Source organism: Pinus tabuliformis, chromosome 7 (genome assembly GCF_031772625.1).
Source record: "Pinus tabuliformis cultivar Carrire ecotype Pingquan chromosome 7, CPIR1, whole genome shotgun sequence".
Taxonomy (NCBI): Eukaryota; Viridiplantae; Streptophyta; class Pinopsida; order Pinales; family Pinaceae; genus Pinus; species Pinus tabuliformis.
The window spans coordinates 1,152,521,605-1,152,542,993 of NC_142293.1; the positions used below are offsets into that span (position 1 = coordinate 1,152,521,605).

The window sequence follows — 21,389 nt, forward strand, 5'->3', positions numbered from 1 at the left end:
ATTTCGAACGCTAGGGGTCAACCCAAGCCACCACACCCGTACATACAAGCCATCCTAGACAGATACCCGGTAGTGTTTGGGGACATATCGCCAAGGCAACCACCTGACCGAGGGTTTGAGCACACGAATGAGCTAGAGCCGGGGGTACAGGCTATTATTACCGCTCCATACAGACATCCCAAGGCCTACAAGGATGGGATTGAGCGAGCCATTCATGAGCTGTTGGCACTTGGGCATATTAGGCCTAGCACTAGCCCCTTCGCTTCATCAGTTGTTCTGGTGAATAAGGATGGAACGTTGCGCATGTGCATAGATTACTAGGCACTCAACAAAAAGACCCTAAAGAATTGCTACCCCATTCCACACATAGATGAGCTGATGGATGAGCTGAGAGGAGCCAAGTACTTCTCCAAGATAGACTTGTGTTCGGGGTACCACCAGATCAGAGTGAGGGATCAGGACGTCCCCAAGACGACTTTTAGGTGTCACTATGGGCACTTCGAGTTTTTGGTTATGCCTTTTGGCCTAACCAATGCACCTGCCACCTTCTAGTCCTGCATGAACCATGTGTTCCATGGGCAGTTGTAGAGATTCGTATTGGTATTTTTCGACGACATTCTGATCTATAGTCGGACCTGGGAGGAGAATTTGCAGCACTTGGAGGTGGTGTTGCACAGTCTAGAGGAGTAGCAGTTCTACGCCAAGCTGTCCAAGTGTGAGTTTGGATTGATAGAGATGCTTTATTTGGGGCATATTATTGGGGAGGATGGTGTGAGAGTACATGAGGAGAAGATTAGGGCCATCTGGGACTAGCTAGTACCCCAGAATGTGACAGAGTTGAGGGGTTTCGTGGGTATATGCACCTATTACAGGAAGTTCGTGAAGGGCTTCTCACAGTTGTTAGTCCCCCTCACCGATTTGACCAAGAAGGGGGCATTTGAGTGGACAGATGGGGCACAAGAGGCTTTTGAGCGCCTCAAATAGGTGATGAGCAGCTGCCTGGTGTTGGCACTTCTAGATTTCACGCAGCTCTTTGTGCTTGAGTGTGATGCATCAGGGGAGGGTGCAGGAGAGGGCCTGATGCAGGGGGGACACCCGATAGCTTTTGAGAGTCAGAAGCTACTTCCCCACGATGCGAGCCATCATGCATGCATTGGCCATGTTTAGACAGTACCTAGTGGGAAACAAGTTCCAGGTGAAAACAAATCACAATAGCCTCAAATTCTTTTTGGAGCAGAAGCAATTGCAGGAGAGGCAACAAAAGTAGGTAAGCAAACTTCAACATATGACTTTGACATTGAGTATGTCAAGGGTCAACACAATGTGGTGGCTGATGTGTTGTCTAGGAGGCCAACTACTATTTCGTTGATGAACATTGTGTCGAATTAGAAGGCGCAGTTGGATAGGGCTTTCCAAGCTGAAAATTTTTGTCATCTTACATGCACAATTAGGATACAATCAAGATTCCTGGGGATTTCTAGATATATGACTTGTAAAAATCGACGCAATACAACTATTCGATTGGAATCAAATAAATTTGGTCCCTATTGTTACAAGCATACCATTCATGGAGAGATAAAAAGAGATTAAACGTACTAAGGACCGATTTTCATGTGAGGTCCTTGATGGCGTAGTTACAGATGACCAATATAGGGTGATGAACGAGATGATCTACTACAAGGACCAGATTTATTTAGTGCCTAACTCCCAATTGAGGGACAAGATCATGCAGGCTGCCCACGGTTCACTGTTAGCAGGTCATCATGGGTTCACCAAAACATATAGGGCTATTAGGGAGCGTTTTGCATGGAAGAGCCTTAAGGGTGATGTTCTGAAGCATGTCCAGGAGTGTGATATGTGCCAGAGGAACAAGGGTGAGCAAACACACCCTGCTGGATTGTTACAACCTCTTCCTATCCCTGAGGGGAAATGGGAGAGTATTTCGATGGATTTTATCATCGGGTTGCCTACAGTCCAAGGCAAGGACTGCATCTATGTGGTGGTAGACCGATTAACCAAATTTACCCACTTCTTCGCTATTCCCTCCTGGTCTTCGGCCTCACAGGTGGCTGAACTGTTTTTCAGGGAGGTGTTTTGACTTCATGGTCTTCCGAAGACTATTGTCAGTGACCAGGACAACAGGTTCATGGGGGGATTTTGGCAGGAGTTATTTCGGCTGGTGGGTACTGAGCTCACCCCGAGCACTAGCTATCACCCCTAGACCGATGGGCAGACAAAGATTGTAAACAAGTGGTTGGAGGGCTATTTACGCAACTATGTGATGGGCCAACAATGTGCATGGATACGATGGTTGCATTTGGGCGAGTACTGCTACAACACAACGTACCACATGTCCATAGGTATGTCCCCATTTCGAGCTTTGTACGATTATGATGCATTGACTTTCGCTGATATGATGTTTGAAGACAACTAGGCCCCAAGGGCCAAGGATTGGATACAGGAGAGCCAGGATATCCTACGGGCTCTCAAGGACAACCTACAGACTGCGCAGAACCAACAAAAGCTCTATGTTGATAGGGGCCAAGTAGAGAGGCAGTTTGAGGTTGGGGATTTGGTTTTCTGAGGCTTCAGCTGTACAAACAGTCCATGCTCAAACAGAAGGGGGTTGAAAAGCTCAAGCCTCGTTTTTATGGTTTGTACAGAGTCATCAAGAGGGTTGGAGAGGTAGCGTATGAGCTGGAGTTGTTGAAAAGTGTAACTAGGTTCGATCTTCATAATGACATCTGTAACTGTGATTTTATGTAATTGATGAAAAGAAGAAAAATAAAATTATTCTTGTAATGCTTGTCTCATGGGTTTCATGAGCAAGGAATTTTATTTTAGTGATGGCTCCCATTGTGAACCTTTAAGTTGTGTCATCTAGTTATAAAAGTCATTGTCATGTATGAAGGACCCTTCTTGGGCATATTATATTTGTATATGAGTCAATGGAAATGTCAAGTAGCCCTCCAAGACCAAGCACAAGCACTTACCTCAAGTCAGCTTCAAAAAGGAATAATGTAAACTCTCCAAAGGACATGTCGGCTCACATATACTCATGTCGGCTCATTATGATGGGAAACTACTATTTATAGCCAGCTCGGATTTCATTCTACACAAAGATTTTTGGTCATACATTTGAAGTATAACAGAAAGTGTGAGAAACAGGAGTAGAAGTCTCTCAAACAACATGGGAAGGAGGAGAATACAAGCTATTTTGGCACTGATTTTTGGTTATTTCTCCTCACACGTGTGTTTGATATTAAGGGTTTTGAAGTAAGGTTTCCACAGTCAGCAAAGAAGCTAAGAATAAGTTCTCCATACCAACATACATGCTAGCTGAAGTTACAAGATAGAATCTCCTAGTCAAGCGAAGAAGGTAGATACCTCCTAACAACACACACATGTAAATTACAGAGGTACAGATAGGCCGAAAGTTGCAGATCTGTGGAAGAGACCGAAAATTTCAGAAGTGCTGACAGTTTGACTTGTGTTGACTATAGGAGGAAATGCTACAAGTTTGTTTCAAGAAGGATCTCATCAAGGAGGGTTGTGACTTGGTCTTGGAGTGGCACAAAGGTCTAGGGTCTTGGTCTTGGTATTCGTCAATTGGAATCTCTATAAGAAGAAGAATTTGTTTAGGTTTTCCTCCCAAGAAGGAGAGGTTTTGGCCCTAGTTGATAGCCTATATTTTGTCTCTTGTATCTTTATGGTTTATGCATTGGTGTTTGATGAAGAAGAACACTAATAACCTAAGTAAAAGAAGATCCTAATCTAAAGAAGTAAAAATCACTCACAAGCAGTTACTAATAGAAGATAAATCACTTAATTGCTATGCCCTAGATTTTGGCGAGGAGGACTGTGATATTCCCACTTAGCAATATTGCTAAGGGGAAATATCTATTTTTTCCAATTTTGTCATATTTTGCACTCACTTAGGAAAAGTGGGTTGCGGGACCCCACTTGAAGTTTTGAAGCTAAGGCAAAGGCCCAACATAGGAGAAAGGGAAAAATCGAATGGTTAGTGGATGGTGGGGGCCACACCAAAGAGGGAATACACTCCCCTCTTGGAAATACGCACTCTTGGAGGGAAAGGATGGAGGAAATCGATGGTTGGGTCCCACATGAGCAAATTGGAGGCACAATGACAAAATAGGAGGCACTCATTTTGGGCATTTTTGATCATTTGAACATTCACTCTCACTAGCATGCTTGAGCTGGAAGCCAAGTTTGCATGTGCTGTTGAGCACAAGAGATTTTCAGGTGAGAATCTGACCCTTGCTTCAACGGACCTCGAGTGCCAGCCCTAGGAGGTGTTAGAAGATCAGAAAGGCAGAAATATTTTCTTTATATAGATAATTACATGTGACTTTCTTATCTTTATGTTCTTTTTTTATCTTTTAGTTCATCAAGCAATTATCAAAACAAAAGCACAAAGATCACAAACACCAGATATAGGCGGACAACTAGGGAAAAACCCTTATCTAGGGGAAAAGCCAGTCAACAAATCTTCCTTAATAACTTCTTGAGATAAACCAAGACTCTTGACCTAGACACAGACTTTCTCCACACCAAGTCAACCCTTTCTTCCTTCTTGCAGATGATAACCCTTCAACAACAATTTCGACCTTGCAGCAACAACTTCGAACCAACAACTGGCAACAATAGTAGCAACAACAACAAAAAACTTCAACTTGACAAGAAAGACTTCGATCTCCTAGAGGAATCCACAAGAGAGAGAAATAGATAGCCCAAAATTTCAATTTTCTCTTTTTCTTCCTCTTTCTCCAACTTCACACTCCTTTAGCCTTCCTTTTTTACTTTGCACTTTTCCGGCTCTTTTTGCTGGATATCAAACTTGAGTGAGAGAGAGTGAATGCTCCAAATGAATTCGAACTACTCCAATATATAGGCTTCTGGTGAGGTCGAATTACCCAGTTTGAGGCTGACTTGATCTCATTGAGGTCGACTTGGTGTGGGGGGGACAAATAATATATTTGACTCAATATTAATTCTTTTTACATGATTCAAAAGCCCAAGAAGGGTCTCTTTAAATGGAAAATGACTCTAATGACTCAAAATAAATCCTAGAAGTCCTCAATGGGGACTTTGACCTAAAAACATTATGACCCAAGCATGAAACCCATGCTTTAATAAGTCATAATAATAACAATAAAATATCTTTTTTCATTTTGATAAATACATTTCATTTTGACTTAAATACATTTTATAAAGACCTCAAAACTTATGAACTATGAAGAGTTTAGGCACTGCAGTGCCATGGACTAGATTCCTGACCAGGGCAATCTATCCAAGGTCCTCCAACAGTTTAGGCACTCACGGTGCCACAGACTAGATTCCTGACCAGGGCAATCTATTCGGGTGGGACTAAGATGGACTAAAGCTTTCAACCTCTCTAGGTACCATCAGGATTTCTTGCTAACCATCAACCCAACGACCCAGGTGCGTATTCGAGGTTAGAGCTCTATGACCAACGCTACCCTCCCTACTTCGGGATCTAGACACCAATACATAGTGTTGACCTGATGTCCTCCTAGGCAATGTGTCTCACACACAAAGCCTCAACACATCAAATCTCTCCTACCTCAAGCATGTTTTTTTCACAAAACTCCAATCCCAGTATGTAACAAACTTCCAATCCTTTGCAAAAATCCAAATAAACTGTCTTAGTTCAAGGCCACAAGAATCATTGGTTTACTTACTCTTGCAAACAACATTGTATTGGAGTGTTGGTTATGTACACTCTTTGTTTATTGAACAATTAGTCTTATTCATTGTGGAATCAAGGAATGACATGTTACTGTTGATCAAATTATTCATGCATATCTACTGTTACTGTGAATCAATTGTATATTTTATGAACGAATATTTGTTGTTGTATGAATGACTGGATTTTCCATTACTCTTCCAAAAACCCTAGCTTGAATAAGAAACCCTAAGGCGAAAAATTACCCTAAGACATTACAAAAAGAATGCAGTTATAGTGGATGACCACCTTGGAGCCTTTTTAAAGATCGTGCATAATTTGGAGGTAGAGCATGAACATGTCATGATGAAAATGTTCATGCATACCCTCGAGGGGGTGGCACGAGCATGGTACAAATTTCTTCTTCCTATTTGGTTGATTATTGGGATTCTTTCTAGAGGAAGTTCATTAAAAGATGGGCCGATAAACAAGACAATACTCTTTTGCTAGATGCTTTCGCTTCAATTTGAAAAGATGAGAATGAAAGTTGTTGAGAAATGTAACTAGTATTGGTCTTCATAATTGTATTTGAGTCATGATGTAATGTATTTGTCAAAAGAAAGAAAATTATTTGTAAAAGAAAAATTATTTATAAGCATGGGTTTCATTCTTTGTTTATTTTTTTAGGGTCAAAGCCTCCACTGAAGGCTTCTAGGGTTTATGTGATGAGTCTTAGTCATTGTCATCATGTAATGGACCATTCTTGGTCTTTGTGTGTTAATAAAGAAAACTATTTTAACGTAAATTGGTCATCTAAACCCTCCTCCACCAAGTAGGCTTGCCCATCTTCAAGTCAGCCTCAATAGGAGCTTCGAACCACTATAAATAGAAGAGCATTCGACCTATTTGGAGCACCAATTGAAGACAAGTTCGATTTGCAGTTCGAAGAGGGAAAAAGGATGCAAAGAAACCTAGAAGTGAAGGAGAAAACACAGTGAAGGAGTAGACATTTGTTTAGCAAAAGGAAGTCGAAAATTCTCTTTTCACCCACACGTGTAAGATTTTGAAACTGTAGGATGACCGAAGTTGCAGGTGAAGCAGTAGGGCCGAAAATTTGATGTAGGAGGGCCGAAATCTGATCTTGATGCAGTATTGAAGCAATTTGACTTAAGTTGACTTTTTGGAGTTTCGCTAAATGTCTTGGGAGACTGACTTGGTGGATTGGCTTTTCCCCTCGAAGAGGGGTTTTTACCTGGCTTAGAGCCTACATCTCTTGTCCTTGATCTTCACGTTTATGTTTTTGATAGTTTCTTGATGAGAAGTAGGCATAAAGAAATTAAAGAAGAGCTATAAAAAGATATTTAAAGATCACAAGTAATTATCAAGATAAGAAAATCTCTCCGCCTTAATTCTTTTCCAACAAAACTATCCCTAAATTTAGTACTCGTTTTCTAAACTTCATTACATAATTTCTCATAATATTCGATCGAATTTAAGCATGGCATTGTTATACCAGTTCAAATATTTTGACAAACCATTTGTTTTTTCGCTTAGGGAGGAGCCAAAAAATTTGGGACGCTGCATGTGCTGTTGCAGATAAATTTGAGAAAAATATTATGGTAGACGGAAAACACAATTACTTCTTAGGAGTGTTTTTGACTTGCAAGCAAGGAGAACTCAGGACGCACCCATTAAAGGATTATAACTACCCAAGGAAGAACCAAACGCTGCTTTACTAAATGACTTGAGCAATAAAGTTGTGAAGATAGAGAATCTTATATAGAGTCAACAAAGCATGCATGCAAACTCTCAATTTTTCCAAAACAAGAAAACTTATCAGCAGGGAAAGAAACCAAAAAATCAAAAGCCATTGGGTGCTTTTGAAAGATCGTCTTGATAGGCCATGTGGGTTTTTTGAAGAATGCCATCACGCACTTCTGAAATATTGGCCTAATAGGCCATTGGGTCTCTTTGGAAAAGGTCTATTAGACCTCTTTTGAATATATGCCCATTACGAATAAGGCCATTAAACCTCTTTTCAAGAAGAGCCTAATTGGGCCACTTCAAAAAACAACATTTCAAAGTGAAACATAAAGGTACAAGGGCATCTAGCTCTTTTCAAATTATCAACTGACTTTGAAAACAAGAATGTTTTTTTCGAAGTAAAACAAATATGGATAAGGGCATTTGACCTTTCCTTAACATATCACCCTACTTTGAAACAAGGTAGAAGGACACAAGAGGTCTTTCATTCCATTTGAAGAATACTTCGAATCAAAAAAGGCCAATTGACCACTTTGAAGGAAGCCTTCAATTAACAACCAAAGCCCATAATGACTGCTATTCAAAGTTACTTCTTTGAATACACAAAAGGGCCTAGAGTCAATGCTAGCCTCATAGGATTTTACTCAATTGCTATGTTGGTGTTTGGCCTTTGGCCATGCCAACTTGTTGGATTACTTCAAAGTTCAAACTAAACATGGCTAGCACCTCAAGTTCAGATACATAATGTAAATTGTAGTTAAATAAACACTAAACATTTATAATACATAGAAACATGCATTTAACTATTACAACCTAGCTAGCATACAACATCATTCATTCACAAATTCCATTCCAATTCATGTGTAAGGCAATATTGACTTGATAATACTATAATAGAACCTCAAACAAGAATTCATAACAGAGATGGAACACTTAACTTTGTACAAGCTGGTCTAATGAAATTGGTTGCGGGCAAGCAATTTTCCACCCAGCCATAGGCAATCCTTCATGGATGCCATCCCCAGGCTAGGCTATGAGATCACCAAGGTGAGGGAAATAGGTTAAGGACACTCAAGTCGCTCACCCAACCCAATTGCTCTCAAGCTCAATCAGTTTACCACAAAACTCTCCAGATAGCCTTCCAGCTAGCATAGCCATGGCACTCCCTTTACCAGCCCACACAACAACATGAATATACCCTTTTATATGCTAAATAGCCACTCAGGCATGCTAGAAGGCCTTTCCTTTATTGAACAATCCTTTAGGAAACTCTCCCTCTTTAGTGTCCTCAATGTGTGTAGGGGTCCAATTTTTTGTTCACCTTTAGGATCAACCTTGCAACGTCATTTCTTGGCTCTTGAGAACTCGGTGAGCAATGATCTATAGGGGGATAGGTATGATTTCCTATCAACCTAGCTGTTTTGATCCTCTGCAACCTTCCATCTCTCTCATTTCTCAAGTTCACAACTTTCTCTTTGACAACACTACTTTGTCACTTATACGTTCCATTTAAAATCTCGAACATAACAGGGGAATGCATGAGTGAATAGAATCCATTAGTATTGAATGAATAGCATGGGACAACACTAGCCGATAGAGTCAAATGGATCCATGTACTAAATATAATGCTTAAGCCTTAAGCCAATGGGATAGTGTTAAAATTGGCAACTAGGGCCAAACTCAATGTGGGTCATCTTATTTATGGCACCTGATATTTTTCTTGGATCCCTCTCATCGAGAGGTGTAGGATTGATCTAAAGATCATCTGATTCCGATAAGTATTCATGGAGTTATGAATTTATTTGCGTTATAAGACAATTCGTCAAGGTCGGCGAGCAACCAAATAAACCCCACATGTGCTCAATGTTTTAGTATAAATAGAGGTGGCCTTCAAGTCATTTCAACACACTTGGGATCTCTTCCTCTCTCTACTTGTCTTTGGGTTTTAGTAGGAGCAGAGATCCTAAGGAATAACGTTGCCCTGATCCAGAGGACAGAAGGCCAGAACTGTCGGAAAAGCCAGAAAAGTCGGAACTGCCAAAATTGTCGGAAAAGCTGGAATTGTCGGAAAAGCCGGAATTGCTAGAAAAGCCAGAAAAGTAGGAATTGCCGGTAAAGCCGGAATTGTCGAAAAAGACGGAACTGCCGGAAAAGCCGGAACTGTCGGAAAAGACAGAATTGCCAGAAAAGCCGAAAAAGCAGGAACTGTTGGAACTGTCGGAAAAGTCGGAACTACGGAAAAGCTGGAACTGTTGGGACTGCCGGAATTGCCGGGAACAACCGGAACTGCCAGAACTCATAGTTTTAAAAACCGTTTTTAAAAACTGGTTACCGGTCTAACCGGCCGGTTAGCAAGCCCGCCAGTCTAAACCGGCCAAAAAACCCGGTTTGAATGCCCATTTCTCCATTTTTTTGCCCTAACCGGTGAAAACCGGCCGGTTTGTATCAAACCGGCAGGTTTCATCCTAAACCGACCGGTTTTAGGCACGCCCACCGTAAAGTTAAAAAAGCATATTTCTGACTGTGTTTTAGGGGTTTTGGGGGGAAACTAAGGGTGTTTCAACCCTAACAATGTTGGCAATTAATGGTAATGTTAAATTCTTAAAGTAAAAGTGACATTTCCTTTAATTTTCATTTTCATCCTTTTACTTAAATTTTTAACATTACCATGAAATGACTCAGGATGTTTGAGAGTGGTTTCGACTTCATTGGATTTCATATGGAGAAACTAGAATTTTAGATGTCACTCAAAATTCAGCAGACTTAATGGTTTCAGGATTTCATGGTTTGGGGGTAAACAATAAATGCAATCGGAGCTCCAAATGATGAACAAAACTCCTGATCTGGATCCCATTGTGTTGGACGATATTGATCCAACATCAGAATGGGTGGAGGAGACTGAAGAACCTGTGTTTGAGGCTGATTTTGATATCGACATGGCTTTAGCGGGGGATGAAGCAGATTATGTGGTGGCATCAGAACCAGGATCAGTAGCGGCATCAAGGAAAGGCAAAGAACCAATGGAAGGCACTAGTCATGCAAGTCGACAAACTCGTGCTTCCATTAGGTCCAATTCTATTGTCATTGGTGGCATTGATATTGAGGTTGCAGATCAGGCTGAGGCATCCTCAGACTCTGAACCAGATGATGTCTATATAGCTCCTGATGATGATCCCGTGTCTAGTAGTGGTGATGAACTTGATGATTGATCATGTGTACACTATAGACTTGTAGTAGGCCAATGGCCTCATAGCTTGCAGCATTGCTTTTGGACTTTATAGGCCATTTAGAGCCTCATTTCTTATGTATTTTGCTATTTTTTCGATGATATGTATTGCACTCGGTGCCATTTTGATATATTCACCTTTACATGGTATATAAATGAGCAAACTTTGCATATTTTGTCTCTATTGGCTTGGAATCATGGTTTTACATCTTAAAAATAGTTTTGTTTCATTAAAAATTAATTATTTAATGTATTTTTTTAAAACCGGTTCGTTTAGACCGAACCAGTCCCGGTTAGACTGGTTCCGGTCGGTAAACCGGTTTATTAGGTGGACCGGTCCGGTCATCGGTTCCGGTTTTAAAAACATTGTTAGAACTGCCGGAACTGCCAGAACCACCGAAACAACCAGAGCATCTGTCTCCGAAGGAGAGCAACATGCAAGGGACAACTAACTAACATTGGGACAGTTGTATGGTACTTAACAGCAAATACACCAAGCATGCAATGTTACAACTAGCATGCAAGGGACAACTAGCATGCAACAACAAGCATGCTAAGGACAACAAGCATGCTAGGGACAACAAGCAAGCAAGGTGCAGCCAACACATAGGTCAAGATGGCAACATGGTGCAACAATGGCACATAATGTAGTACAGTGATGGGTATAGTCATGATTAATGAAGCGTGATGAGATGCAACACAGTGATGATGGGTGCAACATGGTGCAACGCGGTGAGGTGCAACATGATGACGAAATGCAGCACAACGATAGGTGAAGGAGTAACCTTGGAGAATCAGTTGAAGCAGCATGTCTTCAATTGATCTCATGCATCATCTTCTTAGAGATGATCTATGCTCTTATCTAGATAAGTCCACATTGGGGTTTGTCCCTGGCTAGCGCCACATCTTGTGTCCTCTTGTCTTGGCTTGTCTTTTGCGATTTATGTTTATGTTCTATCTACAGTTTACTTTAATACTGATGTGATTGCTAATCTGGAAAAGATATGGAGCTAACTGTGAAAATTGAAATAAATTGCTCTAAGCATAGAACATACCTAAAATTAACAGATAGTCATTTCGAATTAGATGAAGAAAATGCATTGGAAATGAGATGGTTTGGCTATCCACAAGGTTTGAATTCTTATGGAGATGGAGTCCCTTACACTCCTCTAGACTTGTACTCGACCCCCATACCCTCATTACTAAGGAAGATGGACTTCCCCATCAACCATCTCCTTCATTCAATGATTGGTGGTTGGGATCTTTAATGAGGCACATAGTAAAAAGATGAAGGTTAGGAGATTTAGGGAATTCAGGAAACTTGCGATTATTTATCAACCTCATTGGACCCCCCTTTCCTCTTCCCCTTTAGTGGTCTCATAACCCCTCTTGTGCTCTTTTTAGACAGCCTTGGACCTTTATATCAATATTTCAAAATAATATTTGCATTTCTTGAGAGTACAATGACAAGTCCACCTCATTGTACATAGAAAGCATATCAATAAAAAAGACATGCCTAGACATTCACTTGTCGGGCTTTAGCCTTGAGCTCCACAATAGGAATTCATACAAGATATTTACATGTTTTAACTACAAGCTCATTTATGTAAATTGACTCTTGATATTCTAACACTTGGCACATAATTTGGTTCAAAACATCCAAAAGGTCAAAACAGGATATTGCACTGTTACATTTGGTATGTGTACCCATTTTCTACACATTTTTTAATGAAGGAAATATAAAAAGAAAAAGAAACACATTCCAATTTTTTTCCCACTTATTTTTAATGCGTCCCAGCAAATGTGGAAAAATTCGAAGTCAGGATTTAATCTGCAAGGGTCCAGAAATCGAAAAAGTTGTTAAAATCGGGAGGTATTTGAAAAAATTGACTAAAAGTCTGCAAAATTAAAAAAATACAAATTATTCATTTTTAAAAAAATTGTTAAAAAAAACTACCTCACTCACGATTTTTTGGAAAAACTCCCGATTTTATCCCGACTTTTTCAATAAAATCCCAATTTTTTCAAAAAAATTTAAAAAGCAGTTAAAGAAACTACCCCACTCACGATTTTTTGGAAAAAGTCCCGATTTAATCCCAACATCTTCAACGGGGAAAAAATCGCCAAAAATTCGGCTAGTCCAAAAAATCAGACTTCGTCGATTTAATCACGATTTTTTGGTGACTTTTTTCACACTAAGTTACTACACTAACTTTCCTAAGCAAAGCCCTAAATCAAAAGATACTGATCATTTTGAAGGGTGATTGCTCGTGTTGGGCAGTGGTTTGGAACTTGATAGCTGATAACTTATAACAACAGTGGTTTTCAGCAATGTTTTCATTGATTGGACAATAAATGCATTGGGGAGCAATGACAACTTTCATTTCTAGCTTTCATGTGGGCAAAACTTTGTGACAAGACCGGCTTACTTTTCATTGTCATTGACTTTAGTCCTTTACTTCTAGTAATGACATGAGAAATACAATGATTCATTAAATATCAAAATATGCAAATCCATGGGATGTTATTGCTTTCTTGAATCATACATGAGGATTTCATTGCATTTCTAAAAATTTAATTTATTTTTAGTTCATTGTTTGTTTTTAATGATTGACCATTGATTATGTTGTGCCCCCTGACATACCTTGCCATCCCCTGAAATTTTGGGTGGCCTCTCCAGTTGCACAGGTACACATCCCTAGCCTGCAGAAACTTGGTGTAACATTGATCATAATAATCATCTTTCCTCCATATGTATTCTCAGCATGCTGTTCTGGAGGCATACATGTAAAAATTCATAAAGCTCTTCAGAAAGAAAGTCTAGTGAAAGTCTGAAATAACCTTAAATGTTAAAAAGGCATTGAAATATGTCCACTGGTTAATATCAGTTCCTTTTATGGTCTAGCCTATGAAAAACCAAAATGAAGAACTACGGGCAACAGGCTTCCCCAGCAAATTGAGTATGAAGAGATGAAATGAACTGGTTGGATATATAAGGGTGATGCTATTTACCACTTCCAAATTCTTCTAGACCATTTAAAATGTTTTCATGGCTAACCTAATTGTCGTTTTAAAATATAAATGTGTAATTATGGTTCCAAAATTAGTGCATAATCCTTGAGCAGAAATTCTTAGTCCTTACAAATAAATACTGAATTAATGGTTTCACAGAACCACAAACAATTTCATACTTATTGGACATTGTGGCCCATCATACACAGTCAACCATGAATGCGGTGGTTAATTAGTCTTAGGTCCCAAGATGCAGGCCTCTCTTAGCACTCTGGATTTCCATATGATTGTAAAGTCTATTCTTTTATTTCTCCCAATCAATCTAGAAGAAGTTTCCTTCAGAATATTAGGATACAAATAGAGTTCTTGACTGCTTTCCATTGCATGTATATTATATAGTTTTGTAAGTAACTTTCTGTACGGCAATGTAATTCAAATTCCTAGTGAGCAAAATTTGAATTTATGCTTGTAAACTTGTGTTTCTGAAGTGAATCGATGGCCAAATGGATTGCTGAATGCGATGGTTTCTGAATTTCTTTGTGCACTAATTATATATTAATTATGTTTAGGGGGTTATAAGTTTCAAGCTTTATGCTCCAACACGTCAAGCATAGAGTAGAGTTTTGTTCTGAACTGGCTGCAATTATTTTTTATTTCTTTCCTTATTTGATTATGCTTTTGCAGGACTGCATCAACCGGATATTGTCCCTGGAAAAAATGGGTAAGTGAAAATTATTATATCTACTTTGGAAAAGGCCTATATTTTCTTTCTGGGAAATGATCTACATGTTCAATCTATAACTTATTCTTTGCTCAGATGTAGTAGTCGTAAACTGTAGTTAAAAGTTAATCTTATTGTTAGGAAGTGATATTTGACAGGTCGACTCTCTGGAGTTATGGATGATAGAGGCAAGTATATATATATTTCTCTAGAGGAAATGAAAGCTGTTGCAGACTACATCAAGAGGCAAGGCAGGGTGAGCATTGCCCATTTAGCCAGTAAGTCAAATGAATTTATTAACTTGGAGCCAAATGTGAGTATTGAGAACTTTCTCATGGACTCGAATGAAGATTTGGAGGTCAACATTGGGCAAAATGCAATTGCTGTTGCATAGGTGAAATTGATGGTTGAAATTAGATTGCAAATATAACATTGTGGATCAGTATGATGCCCGAGTTTTCTACTGAGGTTGATTGCAGTTGGAGTGGAATCTTCTTTAGACTATATCATACAGTCACCTATAGAAGTCCTATGTAACTAGTTCTTTTTAATTGTAATTGAAACCAAACACACATGTTAACGATGGCTTCAGTTCAGATTATATGGAAGAGCAACCAGCAGCTGCTTAATTCACTGTGATCTTTCGGTAACTGATATCCATGCATAAAACCCAAAGGGAATGTTTACTTTTAGGCTTGGAAAACGTTTAAATTCTGTTGACTCGACATGTACCAGGATATTTACTTGGATATAGGAAAGCATTATATGCCATATTTGAATTTGCAGAGCAGCCTTAAATTTTGAATTTGATTGAAAGACCATATGGATCATTAGAAGTTGCATTACAGTTGGATAGAGCTAGGTCTTTTTCAAAATGGATATAGCCATTCACTTTCTTCACATGATGATTTGTCATAGCATAATTTCATCCTCTATCCTGCTTAAATGTCATCTTGAAAATAACTTTAATAAGTGATGGTTTTGAAAGCCCCACCTAGAAATGTAAGATATTGTTGGCATTCTCTTTCTCTGCCTCAGTCGTTCTCACTCGTATGTGCCGTAGAATCTGAATCTTTATCATCGTTCATTTTATATCGACAATTGCAATGTTATTATTTATTTATTATTATTCTCTTGCTAAAATAATAAATTCTAATTGTTTTAGGTATTTCTCTATGAAGAGATAATATCAACTTGATATTGACAAAATGGATTTCAATTTTTAGTTTTAGTAAGCTTGGGCTGACCATTTTATTATTTATGCCATATTTACATGCTAGTCAGATACGGCCTTTTATTCTGAGTCTCAAGAGAATGGATGCAGAAGAGATTATCACGCTGAAGATATTCTTCCATTATATTTGTAGTGTAAATATTCTTTACACTGATTTAAGTGCTAGTTTGGAGTCTGGACTTATTAGGAACGAGCTTTCTTCTGTTATCTTTTGGTTTTGAATTCATTTTCTTTTAAACTACTTACTTTAGACTCATTATAAGCTTTACAACTGGCCCAATAATTAGCCTGCTTCTATGGGTGAAATGACCTTAGGAGCAAACGATTATTACAGGCTCTTTTATTCAGCTAAATTGCTACAGTATGGGGTATTATTCTGTCAAAGTCACATAAAACTTGCACTCATCCCAACTCGATAATTCATATATCAGGGATATTGAATCTTGTTGGGTGGTCTGATATGCCACTATTCACCAGTACCCATGTGTGGTTGAAATTCCCTTGGAGTAATAAAGCATTTTCACAAGCATTTGGAGTAATAAACCATTTTCACAAGCATTTTTGTTAAGCTAATATGTTGCGTTGCTGCAGGTTTACTGTTGTAAAAGTTCCTTGGGACTTGCACTAATCCTAACTAATTAATCATGTATCAAGGCAGTTGAAATTTGGTGGGTGGTTTGGCATGCCACTATCTTGAATTCAAAAATTTAATATTTTTGTTTTGTAAGCTAATATCATTGATCATCCACAAATTTATATGTTCGGTAGCTTATTGCAACCCTTTGGTCTGCCACTGGGCAAACAAGACCACTGGCAATGTAGTCGGCTTTTTACCATAAGAGGTTTCAAGTTCAAAATTCTTTGGTCTGCCACTGAGGAAAACGAGATAAAGGTATAATGACGCCATCCCATTTGAAAGGGAATTTTCTGAGAACCATCATAGTAGGAAGATAAGTGATTTAATTTTAAAAATATTATGACCCTGTAAATGGTATGTATATAAAAAATTGTACTTGCATTTTTTTGCGTAACACAGTGAAGTCATTTAATGGATTCCGTGTCACGTGGAATATCCATTGGGCGAGTGTGCAAGAATGGTTTCCTTGCTGTTAACTAACACTATTAATTTGTTTATGCTTATACTTCTGACATTTGTTGTGTGAATGAATGAAAACATTAGCGGCTAAAAGTTGACTCTAAAAATAACAACATATAGATAGCATGGATCATGTGCATATATGACACATTCTTGTCAAAATGAATATGCACAGGAATGGTTGAATATTGCAACAACAAATATGCTACAAGCCAACTGGAGCCCTTCAAAAGGCTTCAGCTAAAAGTGCTAATAATGGTATCCAAGTAACTAAAGTAAGCAACAAGCCAAAGTAAAAGGGTAAATGAAAGGAACCGGGTAAGAGTTCCTTTTAGCTGAAATTGATATCCTTTGTTTCAAAATTAATGCATGTATTAAATGGATTCCTAGGAAAGGGTGTCGTTAAGGTAGGAAGCCTTCAATTTGAAAGATTACAATGAATTTTGTAAGGCATGTTAAACTACTTGTAAATTTAAAGATATGCAGCTCTTAGTTATGGCTCTTTGGGTTGACTCAATAAATGTTTGACTGCATTTTGAAATACTTGGAATAAATGTGATGCACATATGATGTTATGATAATTTCATTTCTATTCATTGGAAACTGACATAATTGTTCTATGTGTAATAATTTTGAAACCACATCAGGATGAATCCTTGCAATAAAAAAATGTATATATGAGTACTAACAACTCTTTGGTTGATTGAAAATCAGATTGCAGGTAGAGTGTAGGAATGGCGTGAGTTAGAAGCCACCATAACAAATAACACCACCTGCAAGGGATCTCAACAACATGACTAAAGTCTCATGCTTACAAGTTCAAGGTTTTGAATGAAGCAAAGTTGGGCAATTAAATTTTCTGATTTGAAATTTTTGAGTATATCTCATGGAAATTAAATGTTGTGACACATGTGAAATGATGGAGCATGGAGCTCAGGAAAAAAGACTATTGTGGGGACATGGTAACCCTGTGACTTAAAGTATCGGATTCATCCCTCCCCCCACGTGTCGCGAATCCAACGCGGCGAACATGATTCTTTGCGGACACGTGTCTGATTCGCTGCTGGTTAGTGTCCGAAGTTTGGGATTCGTGTTAGGAAGGTCTCTGATTCGTGCCTAGAGAGAATCACAATTTTTGGACTTGTGTCCACCGAAATTGGGCTGCATTTGTCCATTTGCATTCAATGTTTGGGTGTTGGGGGACAGTGGGAGTGACTGACAACGGAGATAGGAGTGTTTTGGATGATGGTGATACTCTTAAGGGCTCATTCTCCACACTAGCAGATGCATAGATTACGTTGGATACAAAGGAGGAGGATGCAAAAGAGAGCAATTGTGGTACTAATGCTAAGTTTGATGTTGATGAGCCATAGGCATAGCCTATAGCCTACTGGCAACAACTTATGAGATTCTTCCTTCCTGTTCTACGGTTTCAGGTTCTAGTGTCTACCTTGTTTTTTATTTGCTATTTTCCATTGGCATTCCTAGTCAGGAGTCACCAGGACTCAGTACCTATGCAATACATTTGGATTTTGATGATTTAATGAGAAAACTGTCGTTTATGGTTAATTTCTTGTGTTTCTTCAATGTATATTTATCTTATTCGTCATTGATGTAGTAGTAAATGCTAGTTGTAAACTTGTATCATTGATGAATCATGATTGTATGCATAATGTTACAATGTACATGTATGATCAAATTTGTATCATCTAGGGGGTCTATGTGTCTCGTATTAGAATCTCGTATTTGCGTGTCCTGTTGTCCGGTGTCCTCATGTTAGGTGACTTAGCCTGTGAGACTTTTTTACCTCATGGGAGCAAGTCATAACTGATACATTGACTAAGAGACTCCATGAGCAGTGTAAGGGAGCACACTGGACCATCACTTGGCCATAAGACTCCATGCACATTAGCTTAGAGCATACCATAACGACAATGGGTTGTGATACTAATGTTATCCCATTCTGTAAAGCCCTTGGAACTGCTCAGAATGGGGTTTCCTAGGCCTGGAAGGGTGAGTAGCTGATGGGGGCCCATGTAGGAAAACCTTTAGACAGGGAGATTTCCTGAAATGGGGGTTACCTAGGGTCAGAAAGGTGATAGTCGATGGGAAAAGAAATATTCCCCAAGCTCATTTGGATGTGAGCATGAGAGAGCTTACTCAGTAATAAGGAGTTTTTTCTGTAAATATGGAGTTGGACTCATTACCTATGAACACAAAGGAAGCAAAGAGTAATCCTAAAGATAAGTATCAATTTAAAGAATTTGTTCTCGAAAGTGTGGTTTAATTTGATTTAATTTTTTTATGACTAATCCCATAAGAATTCTATGCTTATGATATAGGTGAGCTGCTAAACTATCCAACATAAATAGATGATGTTGTTGACAAGCAATATCAGAGTGGTGAGTGGTGCAGTGGAAGCATAGTGGAGCTGATGACTTTAGGGACTAGGCTACTGTGGTGACACTAGAACCCTATGATATGCATTGATCACCATGAGGTATGTTGTGACAAATGTTGTGTTATTAGAGCAAGCCAAAGGGATGCCTTGGTTGTGAGACTCCATCAAGACTACTCCTATGTTAGGAAGCCTTGCTAAGGGATAAATCACTTCAGGGATTGACGAAGTAGAGAAGATGCTTGAACTTGGAAGGTGTGTGGCTGCAAAGAAGAGGAAAACTTGAGTAATCTAGTTTTCAAGAGTCATATGCATATTCATTGGGAGAATAAATGCATTGGGTGTGTCCCATGAAGCAATGAGTTGAGTTTGTTCCTTGTGGAAGTCTTGAGGACAATAAATGACCTGGATGGATATGAAAATTCAAGACATGGAGAATGCAACTAATAAGAGAGTTGTAGTTATAAAACTTAGTTAACTATTATGTTCTCTATTATAGAACATTGAGGACAATTTCCCTTTAAGGGGGTGAGGTTTGTAATATCTCCCTCTTCTACCTGTGCTTATTGTAATTCTAATTTTGACTACCACACCAGCATGGAGAGAATCACAAATAGATGAACCTCTACTTAAATGCTCGATAATTAATATTTAAAACTAATCAAAACAATTGAAGAAGGGACAACCTTACGGATCCTTTGATAATTAATATTTAAAACTAATCAACACAATTGAAGAAGGGACAACCTTACGGATCCTTTGGTATGAGGGAAGCTTGCTTGCTCACTGGGTTTGCCTAAAGCCGCTTTAATGCATGAAGCCACTTGCTTTCCTACCATCTCCCATGGTACTCTCACCATTTGTCATTCTACCCCTCAAATGTTTTTTATTTTGTCTATCCATTGTCCTTGCATGAATGATTCCACTAGATTAATGCTAATGTCCTTGATCATTTTTCTTATTCCCACAAGAAGTTATTGTGTAGCAGCTCTTTGTTCCATATCTAACGTTGGTTCTTATGTGATAGCATCGATTCATTTTCTGTTATGTGTGAGTGTTCATTTTGTCTTAGGAATTTGTTGCATTTGTTGGATATGCATACATATTACCTCTCGGCAATAATTCATCCCCAATAACATCTTAAAACTTTCTTAAACAATAGTTGTCTCATTTGTCAAAATTACATTTCTTATAAACACGTGTCCATGAGCCAATTTTGGAAAAAAAACAAGTGACCTTACTTATGATGTTTCAATGCACGATTACCTAGATCAACTTATCTGTCTTATGCTCAATTCACACAACCACTATACATTCAAAAGTAGCCTTTCAACAATTATGGTGGAGTTGCAACAATTTGATTTGTAGAAATCTACACGTGGAGTTGCAACAAATTCAAAGACATTAACATTGCATGCAAACACCACTTCATATTAAGTTGATTTTCGGTGGTTGTGTTCATCACCATTTACTGTCTTTATATACAAAAAATCACAACAAGCCATTGCATAGATCTTGATATATAACAAATAAGCTGCTACATGAGTCACAACAAACTTTTACAGGTGCATCAACATAGGTGTAACAACAGATTTTGTTAACCAATTTCTCACAAAGTACAAATTGGATTTCGATGAAACTTTGTGGGCAAGTTTCTCCTATTTTAATGTTTATCCACACCGAAAATCAGAGCCAACAGATGCACAAATTTTGAGATATAAGAAAAGTTGATGTAGGTGATGATGTTTAATTTCCCAAAAACTATAAATCATTTTTTCTTAAAACTTTTTAGGTTTTTCATATTACCTTAGTTATTCTCCACATAGAAAATAAAAGCAATCTGATGCACAAATTTTGAGATATCAACAAAATGGCTCTAGGTGATGATGCTTAATTTCTGAAAAATTATAAATTGGTTTTGCTTGAAACTTTGTGGGTTTTTTCATTTTACCATAGTTCTTTCCTCTTTCGAGTTTTGTGGAAATCTAATGCACGGTTTGAAAGAAATCCACAAATCAATTTCTGCATTTTTTAATGGAAAAAAATGTAAATAAGTGAGAAATTACCAAAATCATTTTCTTATCCTTAGCAACATGTTACTCTTGTGCATGGAGAAGACTTAATATAATATAAGATGGCCTTACATGTACAAATACAACTACTTTTTCTTCTCCCCCACACTTGCACTTTTGCATGTCCTCATGCAAACAAGGTAGAGTTGTCAACATCTG

The 21,389-nt window shown here is 38.5% G+C and overlaps 1 protein-coding gene across 1 annotated transcript in view; it reads left to right on the top strand.

Moving 5' to 3' along the window:
• Window positions 1-15,215, top strand: part of LOC149251573 (DDRGK domain protein) — a 123,459-nt gene extending 108,244 nt beyond the window's left edge. Inside the window, exons 7-8 of the mRNA XM_089459514.1 lie at window positions 14,394-14,430; window positions 14,589-15,215. Coding sequence (XP_089315640.1) covers window positions 14,394-14,430; window positions 14,589-14,824 — 273 coding nt within the window. The 3' untranslated portion in view covers window positions 14,825-15,215. The remainder of the gene's footprint in view (window positions 1-14,393; window positions 14,431-14,588) is intronic.
• The last annotated feature ends 6,174 nt before the right edge of the window (window positions 15,216-21,389 follow it).